Source organism: Triticum aestivum, chromosome 7D (assembly GCF_018294505.1).
Source record: "Triticum aestivum cultivar Chinese Spring chromosome 7D, IWGSC CS RefSeq v2.1, whole genome shotgun sequence".
Taxonomy (NCBI): domain Eukaryota; kingdom Viridiplantae; phylum Streptophyta; class Magnoliopsida; order Poales; family Poaceae; genus Triticum; species Triticum aestivum.
In genome coordinates, this window is record NC_057814.1 from 180,068,503 (window position 1) to 180,088,478 (window position 19,976).

At 48.7% G+C, this 19,976-nt stretch overlaps 1 protein-coding gene and 1 long non-coding RNA gene across 2 annotated transcripts; both read right to left on the reverse strand.

Moving 5' to 3' along the window:
- Positions 1–608: 608 nt before the first annotated feature.
- On the reverse strand, positions 609–2,397 carry LOC123167126 (leucine-rich repeat receptor-like serine/threonine/tyrosine-protein kinase SOBIR1). Its single transcript, XM_044584958.1, has one exon. The coding sequence runs from the start codon at positions 2,326–2,328 to the stop codon at positions 856–858; it is 1,473 nt and encodes a 490-aa protein (XP_044440893.1). The 5' UTR covers positions 2,329–2,397; the 3' UTR covers positions 609–855.
- Positions 2,398–3,829: 1,432 nt separating this feature from the next.
- On the reverse strand, positions 3,830–4,606 carry LOC123164623 (uncharacterized). The gene is made up of 3 exons (XR_006482524.1): positions 4,500–4,606; positions 4,326–4,409; positions 3,830–4,242 (listed from the first exon to the last, which is right to left on the reverse strand). It is a non-coding gene; the product is annotated as an uncharacterized lncRNA (long non-coding RNA).
- Positions 4,607–19,976: the final 15,370 nt, after the last annotated feature.

Sequence of the window (19,976 nt, forward strand, 5' to 3'; positions counted from 1 at the left end):
GCTTGTGCGTTGTCTCCACATTTTGCCGCAGTTAGCGGCAAATAGGAGCTCCCCCTGCTTGTCTCCGCCACTGGGTGCTGGTTCTATCCAACGGAAGTCGTCTATTCTTCCCGTCGCTCATCAATGGACGTCGCCCCATGGCTGAACCTGTAGAGTTTCGCACATATAATTGCACCAGTTTCTCTGTTCGATAGGGGAGGCGCGACGTAGACCCAGCACAAGCATGACAGAGTGAACGGATGCAGCGAACACAACAATGCGCACCAGGGCGGGCACGGCCGGCGCGCGGTACCAGTGGGGAAAACGGCGACTTGTCTTCGTTGCGGTCCCAATTTAACTTTCATCATATCGATCTTGATCCGGTGGTCTATTTTCTCTGGTCCTCCACTACCACGAGAGACACCATGCATACGAAGCTAGGTGAGCGCGACTCGTTCCAATTAAGACATCAGTGCACTGGCTCAAAAAAGTGCTTACCACATGAGTGCACTGCAGGTAACGCCATCTGGTGCATCGCGCCGATCAGGCCCATGGCTCTTATCACGCGATGTGATTAATAGTCGTTGTTTAGATACGTCGTTGGATCTTACAAACCAGACAAGTCAAAGTCAAGAAAAAATATACCCAATCTCATTTGTGTACAATAGTTTTGTAGATGAACTTTGTGTACAATAATTGATCTCCTTCCCGGTCTTTATCGGTCGACCGGCCCCGTACTTGACCCGCTGACCCAGCACTTGCAGCATTATTCTACACACAGTCACGCATGACACATACCCAGTTGAAGACGACGACGACGACGACCAATACTTTAAACACGGAGCTTTGGCTCGCGCCTATACGGTGACTAGACTACTAGTTCTTGATCTGGGCGAGCATGCAGCGCACGTCCTTGGCCTCGGGCCGCTCCTTGGCTTCGTCGGCGGTGCAGAACACGGCGATGCGCAGCACCAGCATGATCTGCTCCTCGTGCCCGGCCCCGGCGATGGCGGGGTCGATGGCCTCCGCGTAGTCGCCGTTCTGCACCACCCGGCGCAGCCACTTGACCAGCCCGACCTCCTCCACCTCCGTCACGAAGAACTGGTCCGTCGGCTCCTTCCCCGTCGCCAGCACCGCCAGGATCACCCCGAAGCTGTAGATGTCGCACTTGGCCGTGAACTTGAGCGACTGGTGGTACTCCGGCGCGATGTAACCCATGGTGCCTGCTACGTGCGACGTCGACACGTGGGTGTGCGCGTCCGGCATCGCCTTGGCCAGCCCGAAGTCCGCGATGCGGGCCTCCATGTCGTCGTCCAGCAGGATGTTGGCCGGCTTCAGGTCGCGGTGGATGATCTGCGGCTGCTGCAGCACGTGCAGGTACTCCAGCCCCGACGCGATGCCCACCGCCACGCGGAGGCGCGCCGGCCACGCCAGCCGCACCCCGCCGCCGCTGCCGCCGTCCTCCTCCGACGGCGTCGGCTTGAGCGCGTTGTGCAGGCTGCCGTTCTTCATGTACTCGTACACCAGGTAGTGGCAGTCCGGCCGCGGCACGTGCGCCGCCAGCGGCAGCAGGTTGCGGTGCCGGATGTGCCCCACCGTGCGGATCTCCGACTGTATCTGCCGCGACCACTTGTCCAGCTGCCGGCTCTCCTCGTCGCTCAGGTTGTTCTGCCCGTGCCCGTGCCCGTCGCCCACCTGCTTCTTGATCTTCTTGATGGCGATGAACTTGGGCTCCTCGCCCTCGCTCTCCACGGGGAGCTGCGCCTTGAACACCTCGCCGCACCCGCCGCGCCCGATCACGGCCAGCGAGGACAGCATGTCCTCCTTCTCCAGGAACGCCAGGTGGTCCGCCCGCTTGATCAGCTTCGGGGTGAAGATCACCATGCCGGACTTGCTCCGGTACCGCCCGCGGATGCAGTTGAGCGCCAGCCGGAACAGCACCGACACGCCCAGCCCCGAGATGACGCCGGCGAGGGATCCAACCACGAACCCGATGATCCAGTTGCGGACGCGGTGCTTGTGGTTGCGGTGGTGCTTGCCCTGCTCGGCCGCCGGTGCCGTCGGCGGCGCGGTGTTGTTGTTCCTCGTCGGCGGCGAGCTGTTGTTCTTCTGTTTGCCACCACCGCTGCTCGAGGTTGTATTCTCCGCGAGGATGTACCGGTGCGGCACCCCGGTCCGGCGGTGGTGCACGTGCCGGATCCCCGGACGGGACCGGCGCGCCATGGCGGAGCGCGTGACGGCGTGGCGGCCGTCATAGCACTGGACAGCAGAGACGAGGAGGAGGAGCGTAGCGAGAGAGACGAGGAAGAAGACGGGACGCTTGCTCGGTGTACCTGCCGCTAACGCCATTGTCACCAAACGTTTAGCTCGTTGGTCGCGTGGGGAGGAAGGTTCCCGCGTGTGTGGGGGAGGAAGTGGGTGGAGAGCACAGCTATTAATAACGGCCGAGTTGAGGATTACCGTGTGGAAACAATGCACGGCTGTGATGCGTTTGTGGACTGGATGGACGTGCCAGATTGGTGTGAGAGGGACATATCGCTACCGGCCCAGTCTGATTGGCGGGAACGACCGTTGACTCGAGGCAAGTCAAGAACCGGCCAGCACGGCGAGGGTAGAATGGAAATGACTATTATGCCCCTAAAAATCTGGGAAGATTCTCACGTCCCATCCTATATATCGCTATATATTTAAGTGATCCACTAGGACATTGCCCGTGCGTTGTAACGGGGCATAAATATTTTAATGATGAACAACAATCTTGTGAAACAAATATTACCTTCAAATTTCTCATACACATCAAGCAGCATCAAATTTCTCATGCACATCAAGCGGCATCGAAGCATACACCTCCGTGGAAGCTCCGATCGGACAAACCCAAGTTGATGACATATACATGCAATATCAAAGCTAGAACAAATAGTAATCAATTATGAGACCAAGCACATTGTAGCAAAATCTAATACTGTTTACTCACAGCCATATTGCTTAACTTATGCATCACCAGGAGGGCAATTAATTAGTTCCTGAAGGCACTTAACGTGGTTTCATTGGCACGCAAAATAGTGAGAACATTCTTTCCACCAGCTTCAAAAACCACGTTGCATAATGCCATTCATTCTTCCATCTAGCAAGTGTGTGGAAACACTAAGCTCAATATATACTACATTATATGGTATTTGATAAATCCAGTTACGAACATGGAACATAAATTTTGACTTTTTATAGTTGTCCCAAAAAATTCACACAATTTATATGTTGCAACACATAGAAAGAGAAAGCATACGTTCAGAACCAATATTTATCACACCAAAATGGATGTAAATAGAAACATCACTTTTTCTTGGAACGGATGTAAAATTCATATTACAACAGTCATCTAATTTCCTAAATGGACCTACACAGACCAGGAAACAATTTTTGCTTCCCTAGGGAATCTTCCTGAATTGTTTCTTATATTTCCATTCCTCCTAATCTCCGGTTCTGTACAAAGCTCTTCAACTGCACAAAACAGAAAAAACAAAGAACACAATTGCATGATCAACATAAGTCGTGTGTTCTATGGAAAGCACCGTAATGCAGCAATAAAATTCTATGCTGATTACAGCAGAAGTTGCAATATAGGTCGACAAAAAAGCAAGTTTCAAGCACCTGGAAACAGATTATAGTACAAAATTTTAGCATCCTTGAACCACTACATACTAACACAAATTAATTTATCAGTGTTCATGCACATAGAACAAACTGTGTTGCCCACTATAGGGTAGGAAATTAAAGATGAATACTTATTAGAGTGTAACTGACATGTTGAAAGATCCTGCGAAGTTTGAAATTAATCGCATAGATACTGCTGATCCCAAAATTGAATTGCAACGAAAAGGTGGAATACAAGTAGAGGAAAATAACAGAGATTTCAATGGGCGGGCATGGCCGAGGACATGACAGCTTCAACGCCACACCACCTTCAGTACAGAGATTTTGTTTGAACTGTGGCGGACTCTGTACATGGTCCAGATTAGCTCATAATGAACACTATTAGGTTTACCTCTCCAATTTCTGCTTGCTGCAGCTTTTGTGCTTATGAAGAGGAGCCTCAAGTGTTGCTCATGGCCCCAAGAGTTTTCATCGCAACCCATCTCGAAGAACAGGGCAAAGAGATCAAACAACTCATCCAGTCGACATAAACTATATCTCAAACCTTGAATGCAGCTCCACTTTCCGAAAATCACTGACCAGTTCACAAGGACATCTCCAGGCCTGAAAAGGCTGAAAAATACAAGCATATAATAAGTTTCTATGCTCAGCAGTAAAAATACAAGCATATAATAAGCAATCACCAGATAACTTACTTCTCGCCAAGCAGATTTGAAGCATGAAATTTCTGCCCTCATGGACGCGCCATGGAGAAGAGTAAATTCATTAAACACTCGTACCTAAATGAAAGCAGGAATTTGAGCAACAAAACGGGCATGTAGAAAAATATCTCAGCGACTGCGAACAATTGATCAAAAGGCATGACTTACAGTGGATAGACTGAGGTCTCGGCCGTGCATAGATTCTACCCAGTAAAATGGCAGCAACACGCCAAGAACAACGACAGTTAAGGATCACATCTGTCCATACATGGTCCATACTCCCTGAAATCCTGGAAGAACAAACCGTGAAAAGTTGAAATTAGGAGTAAATAACATATCAAAAGAGTTCACAAATAGAAAGGAGAAAATCCGATATCTGTACAAAGACAAAATTATGTTTCCGTATCATAAACTCTGTACATCCAAATCGCTAGGAAGATCCTCTGTTGGGCTACTACTGCAAGGACATCCAGCATTCTGCTCGTACTTTTAAACACATGAACGAATCAACATGTATGCACTGAATGAAAATATCCTCATGAAACAAACCAAAGGGGGATGAAAAGCAGATCTGAGACTTGAGGAGAGAAGAAATATCATACTGATGTACAATCCAAATAACCTAAACCTGAAAATAGAGAATAGAACCATGTATGCATACTTGTACCCTTTCTGAATCATTAAATACACCATAACTATTTTAAATTTATTCGTTTAGCAATTAGGACACCGTACATAGAAATAATTAATTACCTATAAACATCAAAAGTTAACTAAACAGTAGGCTATTTACATGGACCAAATCAAATTTGTGACTGGTTTTAAGGTTGGAATTGAACACTTGCAGACATAGACGACTCAAATCAACCTTGACTAATCAATAAACAATCGATTCCAACATACGGAGAAGAATCTAAGTTTCTTGTGAGGCTTCATCTAGGAACAATATCATTCCCAATCAATGAAGAAACACGTCACACCACTTACATGGGGCCGAAGAGGTTCTGGCGGAGGTGCCGAAGACATGCGAAGGCGGACCCGGAGGTGCTCGGATCTGGCTGATGCAAGGGTCCATAGCGCGATAGGGAAGGCAGGGGCTCAGGGGCGTCGCCGTACAGCCGATGGTGGGGGCGGCGAGCAGCGATTGCTAGAGATGTGCTGGCCGACGAGGTGGAGATGGTGGCTGCTTGGGCCTCCAGCGGTGGCTGGTCTGACCGGCGCGGCTGCGCGGTTGTGCCCCTGGTCGGGGTAGGGAGGGCAGCGGAGGAGGTCGTCGGGCGGCGTACAGGGGCTGCAGCGGCCGGTGGAGGACCACGGGTGGACCAGCGCGGCGGCGAGGTGGTGCCGAGGACGGCGAGCGATGGCCGAGGAGCTGAGGGGCGGGGTGGGGAACTGGGGATGAAGCTGACGCTAACCCTACACCTAGCCATTGTGTGCGTGTGTGTGTCGATGAGAGAGATGTGGCCCATGTGGGCTTTGCGGGGCTTGGCCCATGCGCGCCTGCGCGGGATGAGCGACGACGGACGAAGATTGCGAGCGACGTAAGAGGGGACGTTTCTTTTAGGTAGTAGAGATTTAAACGTATTTTTTCTAGCAAAAATCCCATTTAAATGCACTAGTAAGCTTAGCACAATGGAAAAAAAATCTCATCCATCTAGTTAGACTTATGAACCAAAAAAATCATCATAAAAATATCCAGATGCAAGATTTAACCAAATAGTTGCAGAGAAAATATTTCAGTATTTCCGCAAAAATATATATTTCAGTAAGATTTCCAAATCCAAAAATCTAATATCACGAATGAGCCATAATCATCTCAAGCATCAGATAAAATTATATTCATGTGAAGCATCGATTATACAAGTACAATGTTTCGTTTCATTGCAAAAAAAATGCATTCACAAAATCCTTAAGTATGCACACACAATGGAATCAAGTATAACCATATTACATCGCAAAAGAGCTTTTTCCTTTCCCCTCTCGCAAGGCGACTTGGGAAAGACTTCCTTCTTTTGATCTCCGTCGGCGAGCCCGTGGATTCGCCTCCCCTCCGCCTACCACTCCAGCATCCAGTGGCGGGGAGAGTATTCCTGGTGCCTCGATTTAGATAGATATGGTTTTAGTTCTCGCAAGGGCGGCGCTTCTTCTTCTAGCCAGTCTACCAGGCTCCGATCTTCCTCAAGTTCGTTCGTCGGGACGGATTAGACGGAGCTCTGGCGTAGATTCCTGCTAGCTCCTTAGAGCGGCGAGGTTAGGGTTTCTCGTCGTGTGTACGCAACGGCGAGATTTGGTGGCAGGTTCTTTAGACCAATTCAAAGATTCAGTGGCGACGACCGCGACTCCCGAACGCTGGTCCTTAGAGACACGTGCACGAAGACTTCTCGGCTGTCATTGACAAGGTCAAAGCCGGCTCCGGTATGGGAGCGACGACCGCGGTGAGTCGACGGCTCGTTCTGGCGGTGGCAATGGTCGTTCGGTTGTCCATGGACCTCGATGTAATTTTTATTATGTTTGGGCTGCTTTGTACTTCCGGTGAATCTTTATAATAGATCTAATATTTTTGCAAAAAAATGTATTACATCGGAAAAACAAGTATTTTTGTATTACATCTTAAACAAAGTACACTCATATTCCATAGCAAACAAACATATTATTTTTGCAAACTTGGGAGGAGCAATGTCTATTAGTAGGAGCAGATAGTTTTACAATTGGATCCATACAGCTAGGCTTTGCCTAGCAGAGAAGAAACGGGAGGCCCAAAACAGCAGGGCCCATCATCCTGAAAACTCTAACAAAAGCATGTTCCCTCATCCTCACTAACTATCTGATAATTCCCTAAAAATAAACTAACTCTGATCTTGAATGTGGTTCACTGATTTCCTTGTAACTTATGAGGTCTCATGCCAATGTACAAGCTCCAAGGCTTACAAATATTTCCCAAAGCCACATCTTTGAATAGCACACATAAAACTCAAGAATTACATCGTCTACACTCATTAAGTCTAGTACGTTATCTTTTTTTGCCATGAACTTCACGAACTTGACGCATCTGATTTCTGCTTATCAGTGTTACTTGCCATGATGTGTATGTTACAGCAGAAATTGACTAAAAATCTAATCATCTACAACTTCAGAAATACAAATGATTAGAATATTTGGCAGTGGCTTGAGTTGTGCAATACTGAGACTTCCTGCCATAACCATCGGAAGTACAAAAGAGGAGCAAACATCATTAACGAAAGATCCTAAAAGAATCTTGTGGGTTTTATGGCACATATCAACACTGACACCCTTGAATTGTTCATCGCTGAAAACACTAATTAAAAAGATTAGGAATGCAAATTACAGAATCCGAAGTTGCATCCTAAAAAGATTAAATAAATTGTTATGAGTTGGAACTGGCAGCATCCACAGTAGTAGTAACTGGACTCTGAAAACTGATATGCATACAAGATTTCATAATTATTATATAGTTCATAGAAGGATACATGGTTTTATAATTTGCATACCATTGATGTGCCTAGTTCCAATGGTAAATTTATGCCAAATAAAAACGAGCTACCAAAGCCAGGAACCCTTCTTCCGAGCTCTATGATCCTGAGAAGGGTAAAAAATAGAAGGACATGACTTTGGTCACTTATGTGAGAAGATGTGATATTAATATTCACAGTCTTGTTCATACCTCCATATCGGAGGAAGGAAAGTACAGAATGCGATTGCGGTATATATATAGGTAAATGACAGCTTCTTCATATCCAAAGTTTACTATGTTTCAAAATTAGATGTATTTTAGATGGATCTGAAGTAATATTAGCCATTTTCTGTAAAATAATAAACTAATGATGGCATAGACAAGCAAGATGAAACCAGTAAAATCTTAGCACTATATAATCTAATTAATTAACACAAAAAATATCGAGTTGCCAAATATTTTCAGAAACAAAGCAATCCAGCAGAAGAGACTCTGCAGGGAGTTGTTCATGTTGATTGATAACACTCCATATGCTCTCAATGGAAATGAGAGAGTAGAACTGGAAAAGGTTAATGAGAATTTTGATGACATCTCTATTCTTGGATGTTGCACATGTATATGTTGACCACGTAGTCATAGCTGGTAAGAGAGATTCAATTTTATACCCCTATATAACACAAAGATTTGATATGAATGTTAATACAAAAGTTTATGGAGAATATTAGAATATAGATATGGAAATCCCCTATGCAGCAAATGACAAATCTGTATGTGTCAAATTTAATGTGCTCTTGTTTAGTACAGGAAGTACAAGTGCAGACCTGCAAAGTGGGAGCTGGAAACTGACCAATAGGGAGGTCATGTATACCATATTGTCGGCAATAGGCCATCACCGAAGCTTCTTGGTTTATCTTTTTCCTTCACAAGCTCCACGTAATCACCTGTCAGAGGAACACTTTAGTAGACCAACAAATAAGTTCACATCTTGATAGTTAAACATCACTTCATGGTCATCCATTCATTTATTAGATTTAAAAAGATATATCAATATTCTGCTACAACAACTGAATTGGCATAAGCGTCGTCAGATTAGGATATTGCAGCAGTTTGAGATTGGCTAACCATTTTGCATCAAAATTTGCAAATACATGATTTCCAAATTTGAACAAGGGAACATATTGTTCCCTGAACCAGGAATAGATGTTTCGTAATAAATTTACTATAACAGTAGAAACCCTGCACCAAAGATTCCGATACAGCGAGATACACAATTCCATTGTACTTGCTCCTATGAAGGTGATTGAGTAGAGAGACCAACACATACAACACTAAGCATAAGCCTCATTCTGTGCTAGGGAGCCCCCCTCCCCGGGAGAATATCTGGTGCACCGGTGCTTGTGGTGCTACCGGTGCACCAAACTCACGTTACACATTTCAAATGTTCAAAAATTTGTGAAGACAATTTAGCACATTCACACTACATCAAAGTACGTTATCGCAAAATTTCAAGTCAAAATTCAAAACATATCTTGAAAAAAAATAACAAATTTAACACTGATCCGCTGCGGGCTCGGCCTTGACGCCGAACACCGCCGGCGAGCCGGAGGAATGGGAAGAGGAGCGGGAGGAGGAAGACGAGGAGGAGCTGAACCTCCTGGGCATCAATTGCCCCGCGCTCCGGCGGGCGGGGGGGGGGGGGGGGGGGGGAGGGGTGGGCCGCAGCGGTAGGGTATGCCAGCGGCGGGTTATTGCCGCCCTCGAGGTATTGGAGTACCTCATGGAGGGTGCGGCCGGGGACGCCCAACCATAGGCGGCGCCCCTCGCTGCTCTTGGTGCCCCCCACCACAGGCGCCCCGTTGGTGGAAGCCAGCCGCTGCGCCTGCCGGCGTTGGAAGTACGCCACCCACGACGCGTGGTTGTCGGCAGCGTACTGGGGGAGGGCGCGCTGCTCCTTCGTCAGGGACGCCCGCACGCGGTCGACCTCGGCGGCGAAAATGGCGGGGCGCGCATCGACGTCGGGCACCGGGGGATGGGGACGCCCCCATTGCTGAGCCTCCACCCCGTCGGCCCGGCGCGCATGTCCGGTGGCGCCGGGATGTTCGCCTCGAAGAAGAGGTACGCCTCCCACTCGTGGAGCGAGCGGCGGCCGAAGCCGTTGGCCGCCGCCGCGTCGCCGGGGAATCGCTCAGCCATCGGTTTGGGCTTGGGAAGAGATGGAAGGGGAGGAACGTCGGCGGACGGGGAGAGAGGCAGAGCTCGGCGGCGGCTGGTGTGGCCAGAGGCGAGGGGGAGGCGCTGGTTTTATAGCCCCCGCGCCGTGTGTTCGCGTGGCGGGAGGGGAGGCGTCGCCGCACCGCCCGTGACGCGCCACCCGTGAGGTATCAATGGCAAGGCTGACTGGCAGCAGCCTTGCTATTGATTCCCCGCGGGAAGAGGGAAGACGAGGCGCGTGTCGCTGACTCGGCGGGCCCGCGGCTCTTTCGCGCCAAAATCGCTCGCCCCGGTGCGTCGGCCTGGGTCCGCCGGCGCCAGTTTCGGCCCAAACCGGCAAAAAAGGCCTCCTGAGGGCGTGACTGGGCCGATTTTTGGGCGCCGGTGCTGAAAAATCGCATGGGGAGGGCCTGTTGGGGGCGCGGCTGGAGATGCTCTTAGATTTGGCCCATTGTCACATTGATATCAAGTTTGTCATTTTCATATCTTAAGATATGTTTCAAATTTTGACACGAAATTTTGTGACAACATACATAGATATTGTATCAATGTGCTAGATTGTTTTTCAGTTTTTAAAAAATGTTGTACAGCATCCGGTGCATCGGTAGCACCACAAGTGTGGGTGTACCGGATACGTTCCCCCTCCCCTGCCCATTGTATAATCTTTCTTCTTTCAAATCACATTGCAGCTATGCCTTGAAGAAACAACTTTACACATTCAGTTACATCCGTGTGAGTGTCGGTACTACTGGCATTATGCTCTCATAACAGCCATTTACCAAAAGTTACATTACAAAAAAATTAGACACTGAAGACAATATCATGGGTTGAATCGAGACAGATTAACGACGCCGATCTGTTGCCTCGACGGCGTAGGATCAGCTGGATACGATGTCCGTGGCGGCGTCAGATCAGGATGCGGTGTCCATGGCGGCGTCAGATCAAGATGAGGCGTCCACATGAAGTATGTCAATGGTGACTCAGCGCTTCGGCAACATTGTCTAGGTGTTGGTATGACGACGCTTGTGGTACCCATCCAGATGATGCACACTTACCAAAGCTCTCTCCATCCCCACCACCTGAGGTCTTCCTATCCCCGCAACGTGCTTTTGCCAGCAAAGTACCGGTGCTCCCTGTTTCCCACTGCCGAAGCTCTCCGTTCCCCGCAGCGTGCGTGAAGTATTATCTGCAGTGCGGTGGAGTGCGGTCAGTCAATGTAAATTAGTAAGTGCACACCACAAAACATATCAGTTTAAATTCCAGCTGTTGGATTAAATTACTGGGGATAATCACATGCTGGTAATGGGTCTGTGTATATTGTGTGGGGTCAGTTTAGCAAAGATAATGTTTGCTTTTCATTATTAGTGGAGATATGCAAGTCATCTACATCATCAGATGTATTCAAACATTACACCATCAACAATAATCCCATTTTTCATTTCTCAGTATATACAAGCACTCCATACCAAGGACATGCAAACCCTTCACATCATTATTTTTATTTTTTTACCTTTTAATAATAAATAATTGGACTTGAATCCTATATTTAACAAGTCATCTCATTTAAATGAACATACAAGCCATCACATCACCAAGTGCATGCAGTCCCTTCATTTTTTTATTTTCCACATTCCACCACATACAAGCAGTGGCGGAGCTATGGCAAGGTTGAATGGGCTATGGCCTGTCCAGCCCATGCAATTTTCTGTTGTGTATACTTCATTTTGGGCCATGAAACACAATCCTAATAGGTATTTCCTACAGTCAGCCTGCCAAGCTTTCTGGGCCAAGCTCCGCCACTGCATACAAGCATTCCACATCATCAAGCACATACAAACTCTCAACATCATCAATTTTATTTTTATTTTTTTAGATAACAAAATAATTGGACTTCAATGTCACAAGGCAATATAATATAGGAGTAATATGCATCCACCTTCAATATACCTTTAGATTTGCGACCATTCATGTGGTGAGAATGTGGTTGGGTATTATTCTCAAATTTACTAATTTTATGTATGATAACTTCATTGATATAAATTTCCACATCAACGCACCAGGTGTTTTCTATTTTCCTTAAATCTTTGAACCCTCTTCGCTTCAAACTCGGCCGACTGGTACGTGCTATTTGTGGGCTAGATGAATTAGCTGTTGATGGCACAGTGCACACTTACAGTGGTTGGAACAGCGTGAGAGCTATTTCTTGCTTATAGCGAGCCATATATTTGGTTTCCATCCAGTTTTTCTTCCGGTATTTTCTTTTGGTTTTTGGTTCACTTGTTTGGTATTTCTTCGATTTTTTTGCATTTCTTAACCTCTTTTCTTCATTTTTTTTCCTTCCGGTTATTTTTATAGTTTCATTTTGTTTTTCTGGATTTTCTTTATTTTTCTGTGTTTCCTCACCCGTTTTCTTTGAGTTTGTCCATTTCCTTTTCAGGTTTTTCTTTTTGGTTTTCAGTTTGTTTCTTAAGTTTTCTGCGTTCCTTCTTTGCGTTTTTACTATTTTTTTCCATTTTTGAACACATGTCTATTTTTTTCAGTACACATTGTATTATTTTCGTATACTTGTGCAACCATTTTAATACACACCAGACATTTTGGAAATAAATTTGTAAATAAGTTTCAAGTACACGCTGAACATTTTTTTGAATGGCACGCGACAATTTTTTAAACTATATGAATTTTTACATTAAATATTTTTTAAATGTTACCGATATATTTTTCAAAATGTGTGCACATATTTTAAATGTCAGATTTTTTAAATGGCACTTTTGTTAAAATTAAAAAACATTGTTTACATTCAATAATTTTTGTAAAAGAATGTTAAGCACATTTTTTGAGCCACGTAAATGTTTTTAAATTGTTACCACATTTTGTGAATGGTACAAAACATTCTTTTTGAGTTACATGAACATTTTTGTTATGCTGTATGGACACTTTTCTAAATGTAACAAACAATTTTTTAGGCACACGAACTTTTATAAAGGTCACACAAATTTTATGATTGCTATCAAGATTTTTTTGAATTACGCAAAAAAATACATCATATAAACAATTTTAAATTTAAGATTTTTTTCCTTCTTAGAAATATGAATAAATGTAATAAAACAAAATATGCCTGGAGAGTGGCACTCCTCCTGCGCTGGGTCGGCGCGTTTATGGGGACGCCTATGGTGAGCGCATCCTCCATCCTTCTCTAATCGAGACTAAGCGGCGCCCTTGAACAATGCTATGCAAGGTACGAAGGCTCAACCAAGTGTTAGCATGCCAAGTACAGGGTTTTTCCCCCTAGGTGAAAGCTAGGGTTCCACATCTACCGCCTGGTTCGCTCGACTTTAAGTCTGAATCTCTCGATTGCTCGCTGAGATTGATCTGTAGTTCTGCGTGTTGATCCCAAGGCTTCCTCATGGCGGAAAATAGTACTACCCGCAAAAAAAATAATACTACCCCACCTGTGCGGGAGGGTGTCATTGGCGTTGTCTACGAGGGAAAAACTTGTGTCACCAACAGTGGATGGACATGTTGCACCGGCTATGGGTGGTGATGCATCGGGTAGTGGTGGTGGTAGGGATGGAGAGGAACCAAGGGAAAGTTTGGAGGATATGTTTGTGGGGCTCAATCTGCATGGGGAAGAGCAGGAGACATTAGATCTGTCCGGTGAAATCGACGATCTTTAGGGTTCATACAACTAAGCCCTTCAGCCATGTTGCTTTGATTAAGGCCATGCACAATGCATGAGCGATGGCGCAAGGAGTCATATTCAAACCATGGGTGCCAATTTGTTCTTGGCCCAATTCATGTATGTGGGAGATTGGGATATGGTCATGGGAGGTGGCCCGCGACAATTCAGAATTCTGCAGTGGTGATTGATGAGTATGATGGGTTTACAAGTGTGGATGATTACAAACTAGATTGTGTTGCAGTCTGGGCTCGCATACTGGGTGTCCAGGAAGGGCTGATAAAGAAGGAGCTGGCGAAAAAGATTGCAAAAAGGTTGAAAACCCTCCATTCAAGGTGATTGTTGTTAATGAGGGATGCATAAACATGGGTGGTCCGCCCGGTCACTGACCGGTCATGAAAAATTGACCCAGACGGGCGCCTCAAACGCCCAAGCTGGCTGGCACCCCTCATATCCAGCCCAAATATGGGGCGGATATGGGGACGCCCGAGCACGCCCACGTCGCCCTGGCCGGCTATGGCCCGCAATGACCCCACTCCAGCCCCCACAAATATATGATGACCGACGAGCAAACCCTAGTCAAACTCAGTCAGTACTCACTCGGCCTCTCCACTTCTCCCCCAAATCCACTTCGACTCCCCCTGCCCGCCATGTCCGATAGTGAATCCGACCTACCGGAGTGGCTCAAAGCCGCCGGCGATTCCGATGGCTCGTCGGCGCCTGACGAGGAGGAGCTAGCGCTCTACATTGCCCTCTGCCGGTCGCTGCTGGATCGGGGCGGCAGCTCCTCTTTCGGGGCGTCGACGACTGGCCGGGTGGGGAGCAGTAGCTCCACGATGCCCCGCGCTCGTCCGATGCGCTCCCTTCCGGCCCCTGCCAGGCATCACCCAACACCGTTTGCATGGTTATGTATGGATTTGGGATAAGACATATGAGGGATGCGGCTGTGGAACAGAAGAAATGAGGTCCAACTAGTCACCTTCAGCGGACACGTCTGCAGGCATATAGGGGTCAAATTAGGTGACCGTGGCTGTAGATGCTCTCTGGTGTTGATTGAGTATTTGATTTTGCGCTCGCAATTCAGTCTGAGCATATGAGCACCGTTAGGATCTTTTCCGAGAAAATTTGTGCGAGCGCGCTTTGCGTCTCTTTAGTTTCAATGCCGATCAAGATGAGTGTGCGCGGTGTGTGTGGGTGTGCAGTACTGTGCCTCGTCCTTGCAACAGCGGCGCTGCTTCTAATCGTTAAAACTTGGTGCAGAAAGAATACAATCAAGATGAGTTTATTCAAATTCAAGCACGTATCGATCAAACTATCACACAACTTTAGACTTCTCCTGAGATGTTTCAAACCTAATAATAATCTTCTAATGGTACCAATCTCCTATAACATTTTAACGTATATGATGACTAATGGTAATAACTCGATGTAGCATGCACGTCAGGTTCTGTCATATACTCGATATCAAACTGCATGCTTGTGGTATCGATCACTGCTTGTCGTCGACGGGGGTTCCTCCTCCTCCTTCCCCTGATGCACAATGGTCACGCCGAAAATCCTCAGGCTGCCCGCTGGCACCTCCGGCGCCTGCGGGGGCTGCGCCACCACCTCAGCCACCGGCGGCGCCACAACGGGAGCTTCCACTGCAGGCGGCGGCATGGGGATCCCGAGCCCGAGGTCCGCGCGGAAGAGGAAGTGCGGCCGCTTCCTCGGCACGATCGGCTTGCCCTGGTAATGCTTCCTCATGTGACCCCCGAGGGAGACGCCGCTGTTGTACACGGCGCCGCAGACCTTGAAGGTGTGGAACCTCTCCGGCCTGGGGCCGCCCGCGGCGTGGTCAATTGGGTCGACCCCCGCTGCTATGGCTGCGGCGGCCACCGCCGCTATCCGCCGGTTCTTATGGCCGGCGACGTGGCCGCCCAGCCTCTGGTGCGTTGGGAACCACCTGTAGCACTCCTTGCACCAGAATCCATGCTGGTTGTCCCCTGCGGGCGCCCGCAGCCTGGCGGCTGGGTCCTGGTACGGCATGGTGTTCAGGTGCAGCAGCCCGTGGAAGGCATGAGGCGGTGCCGCGGTCGGTGGTGAGGGGACGCCTACATGCTGCTCTGCCAGTGCGGGAGCGGGCTGGTGGAGGTAGACGGCGGCTGGCTCTGGTGCTGGTGCCACCGGAGGTAGGACAGGGACTTGCTGCAGTGCAGGAGGCGTCGGGGCGATGTCGACTTGCTCCGATATGGCGGCGGGCGGTGCTGCCGCTGCCACCACGATGGCCATGGACTGATCAGCAGAACTCTGAGTCGGCTCCACGCTGGCGCTGCTGTTGCTGTTGCTGCCGCTGCCGGGGACGACATGATCGCCGCTGCTCGCCACCTCCATGGGCATCGGGTCATCCGAGATCTTGGGCTCCGCGAGGACACTGGCCATGGACACGGACACGGAATCGTCCACCTCGTCCACGGTGCTGACCGCAGCAGACACCTTCTCCTCCTTGAGCTGCGCCTGCGCGTTGAAAGAACATGCGGTGCCCCCATGTTTGGTTTTGGTAATTGATGACAATCTCGACTAATGGTTGCCTTGAGTTATATTTGAAGGATTTGTCCATAGGCATTTCTTGAAGTTCATGTGTTGGTTTCAAGGAGTTTATGTGGTGACCAAGGTGTTATTAAGGAATTATCCAAAGATTGGTCATGTGAGAGTTGAGCTTATTGCAAGCATGTCTTGGAGAAGAAGATTGTGTGATCATTCATGTATATCTTCAAGACATCATCCAAATGAAGAGAGTTGAAAAGATTCAAGGTTGATCAAGACTAAGTCAAGAGTGAATCAACTTGATCAACTCACAAAGCGTAGAAGATGTACCGAGAGGGATCAAGCGATCCCATGGTGTGGTAAGCATTGTCAATTACGCTTTGTGTACTAACCCATGATCTTCGTGAGAGTTATTTGTGGGGTTAGGTTGCGGTGTGCAAGTTCAAGTGAAGCATCATGAAGAGATCAAATGCTTGAAGCTTGCCGTCCATTGTGGTGACAATGGACTTGTGAAGATGTGCGGAAGAGTGGCTCACCCATAGTGGAGTATGGGGGAGCAATCAACTAGTCTTCATCGAGCCAACACAACCAAGAAAGGTGGTCCAACTTGAGGGAGTCAAGATCGCATCATCTAGCTCAAGTGGACCATGTGCAAGGCAAAGGTTTGCCCTTGATAGGTTTTCTATTTTACCGGTCTCATGATGGTAGTTGGGAGACCGGGTTATAGGATCGATTGCCGTACTATCAAGGGGGGCTCTCGATGAGTAGCTTGATCGTATCATTCGTAGAGAGCTCAAACCATTGCATCCTTGCATCATCTTTATTGGTTCTTGTTTGGTTCTTCTCTTTGTGAGTTTTGGAGCTTATGGTCATCTTGATGACAAGCTCGAGTTCATCGAAAACGGAGTTCACTCGCATCTTCTATGATGTTTTCGATGTTGGAGGTTATGCCGGTTCTTCTCGGTTGGAGGTTTCACTCCTCTATTTGTTGGCATACCTCCCATGCCTCTTCTTACTATAATCAATCGGGTGGATCTGTTTTGATGCTACTCGTCTTCCTCTATCCAACAAGCTTGAGTTTGCTCAATTCGGAGCTCATATGCAGAAGTTATGGCAGTTTTGGTCCCAGCGGTAGTACTGCGGGCCGGAGCGGTAGTACCGCTTGGGTGCTACAAGCGGTAGTACCGCTGGTAGCCCCCAGCCGTAGTACCGCTGCGGTCTCATACTAGTACCGTCTCGATTTGAGGGGTCTTTTTTCGTGTCGGGTTTTACAGTACTAGCCGCGGCAGTGGGGGCCGTAGTACCGCTCGTTTGCGGTAGTACCGCCCTGCCACCACGGTAGTACCGCTCTGGGCCCAGCGGCAGTACCGCGAGGGGGAGCGGTAGTACCGCTTATAGGGGCAAGCGGTAGTACCGCTGGCCAAGCGGTAGTACCGCTCTCTGCGGGGCTGAAGTGGGGGTAACGGTTGGATTGTTCCCCCCACTATATAAGGAGGTCTTCTTCCCCAATGAACCTCATCTCTTGAGCTCGTGTTCTTCCCCCATTGTTGACCTTCTTCGAGCTTGCTAACTCTCAATCCCTCCATGGATTCTTGCTAGTTTTTGAGGGAAAAGACGGAGGAGATCTAGATCCACATTTCCACCAATCACTTTCTCCTCTTTGTGAGGGGAACCCCTTGGATCTAGATCTTAGAGTTCTTGGTGTTCTCCTTCTTGTTCTTCCTCTCTTTTTCCTCCCTAGCATTAGTTGCTTCGGTGGGATTTGAGAGAGAAGGACTTGGGCACTCCGTGTGCCCTTGCCATTGCATTTGGTGCATCGGTTTGAGTTTTCCACGGTGATACGTGGAAGTTACAAGTTGAGAAGCTTATTACTCTTGGGTGCTTGGTACCCTTGAGCTTGTTCCTCTTGGGTGCTTGGGCGCCCTAAACGGTTGGTGGTGTTCGGAGCTCAATCATTGTGGTGTAAAGCTCCGGGCAAGCGTCGGGGTCTTCAATTAGGTTGTGGAGATCGCCCCGAGCAATTTGACGGGTACCGGTGACCGCCCCCAAGGGTTGCCAAAGTGTACGGGTTCGGTGACCGCCCCCAAGGGTTGCCATTTGTACGGGTTCGGTGACTGCCCTCAAGGGTCCCTTAGTGGAATCACGGCATCTTGCATTGTGCGAGGGCGTGAGGAGATTACGGTGGCCCTAGTGGCTTCTTGGGGAGCATTGTGCCTCCACACCGCTTCAAACGGAGATTAGCATCCGCAAGGGTGTGAACTTCGGGATACATCGTCGTCTCCGCGTGCCTTGGTTATCTCTTATCCGAGCTCTTTACTTATGCACTTTACTTTGTGATAGCCATATTGCTTCTTGTCATATATCTTGCTATCACCTAGTAGTTTATCTTGCTTAGCATAAGTTGTTGGTGCACATAGGTGAGCCTAGTTGTTGTAGGTTTTGTGCTTGACAAATTAACCGCTAGGTTTATTCCGCATTTGTTCAAGCCTAAACCGTAATTATTTTAAAGCGCCTATTCACCCCCCTCTAGGCGACATCCACGATCTTTCACGCGTGGACCCTCATGTGGCCGTGCACGGCCTTGGAGCTGTGGAACTGCCGGTGGCAGACGGGGCAGGCCGGGAACACGGTGACAGCAGCAGCATCACCGCGGCCGCCGACGTTGCTGATGGTCCCGTCGGAGGCGAGCGAAGACGCGGGTGACGACGCCCGGGTAATCGATCTTGTTCCGCCGCCAATGACGTCCTCCTCCGCGCCGGGGAGGGACCGCGCGACCGTCATCAACCCCTGGCGGCCGCGGTCGTCGTGGCGGGGCTGGAGGTAGTAGCGCGCGTCCTCGTCGTCGGTGTCGGTGTCGGAGCCCGTGTAGTACCCGAGGCCGACCTCGCCTTCCTCAATCTCTCCCCCGCTGCGGCGCCGGCGCCGCGACTGGTGGCGATCAGCGGAACCGGCCATGGAAAGAAACCAGATCGGTCGATCAGCAGCGAGCGATAGAGAGAGAAAGAGCGGGCGAGAAGAGAGTTAGGGCTTTGCTTCTGCTGTGGAGGAGGGCTTGGCTTGGCTACGCTACGCTTTGCTTGTGGGGTGGAGAGGAGGAGGAGTGGGCTGCCTTATATGGTGACTGGTGAGGAAGGGCTTGGATGAGGGGTAGTAGATTGGAATCATTGGATCGGCGGCGGCCGGCAAAGGGGCAGTGGAGATGGGTACTAGGGTTTAAGCCAAGCCAGCAGGGGCTCCGTGGCGCGTGGCTGCGAGTGGTGGATCGCGGCGGGATTTCGCTTCGGATACGAGATGACAGGTAAAGGAAACGCACGGATCCATGGAGTTTGTTACGCGTACGGAGCGGGATTCACTTGCTGCAGATTCACAGCGCGGTAGAGAGAGAGAGAACCGTACCGCACGGTTTCAACGGGATGCACTTGCTGTTTGTTTGATAGTACGGCAGAGAGAGACTACGTACCGCGCGGTTTCAACGGGATACACTTCTTTTTGACAGCACATCGGAGAGAGAGAGAGTAGTTGTACATGGGGAAAAAATCTTCGTTTGATACATCGATCTTTCTTCGCCATCAAGAAAGGAAGGTTAGGAGTAGAGAGAGAGGGAGAGAGGAGTCTTGTAAATATAGCGTCCATGATCTCTATTTTTAATGGAGCAGTTGGTAGTCTCCGTCGGTCAATTTTCGTCCCACCTATCATGATTTTTTTGTTCTCAATCCCACCCTTCGCCTGGTTTATTTTTGTCTCCTCCCACTTCCCA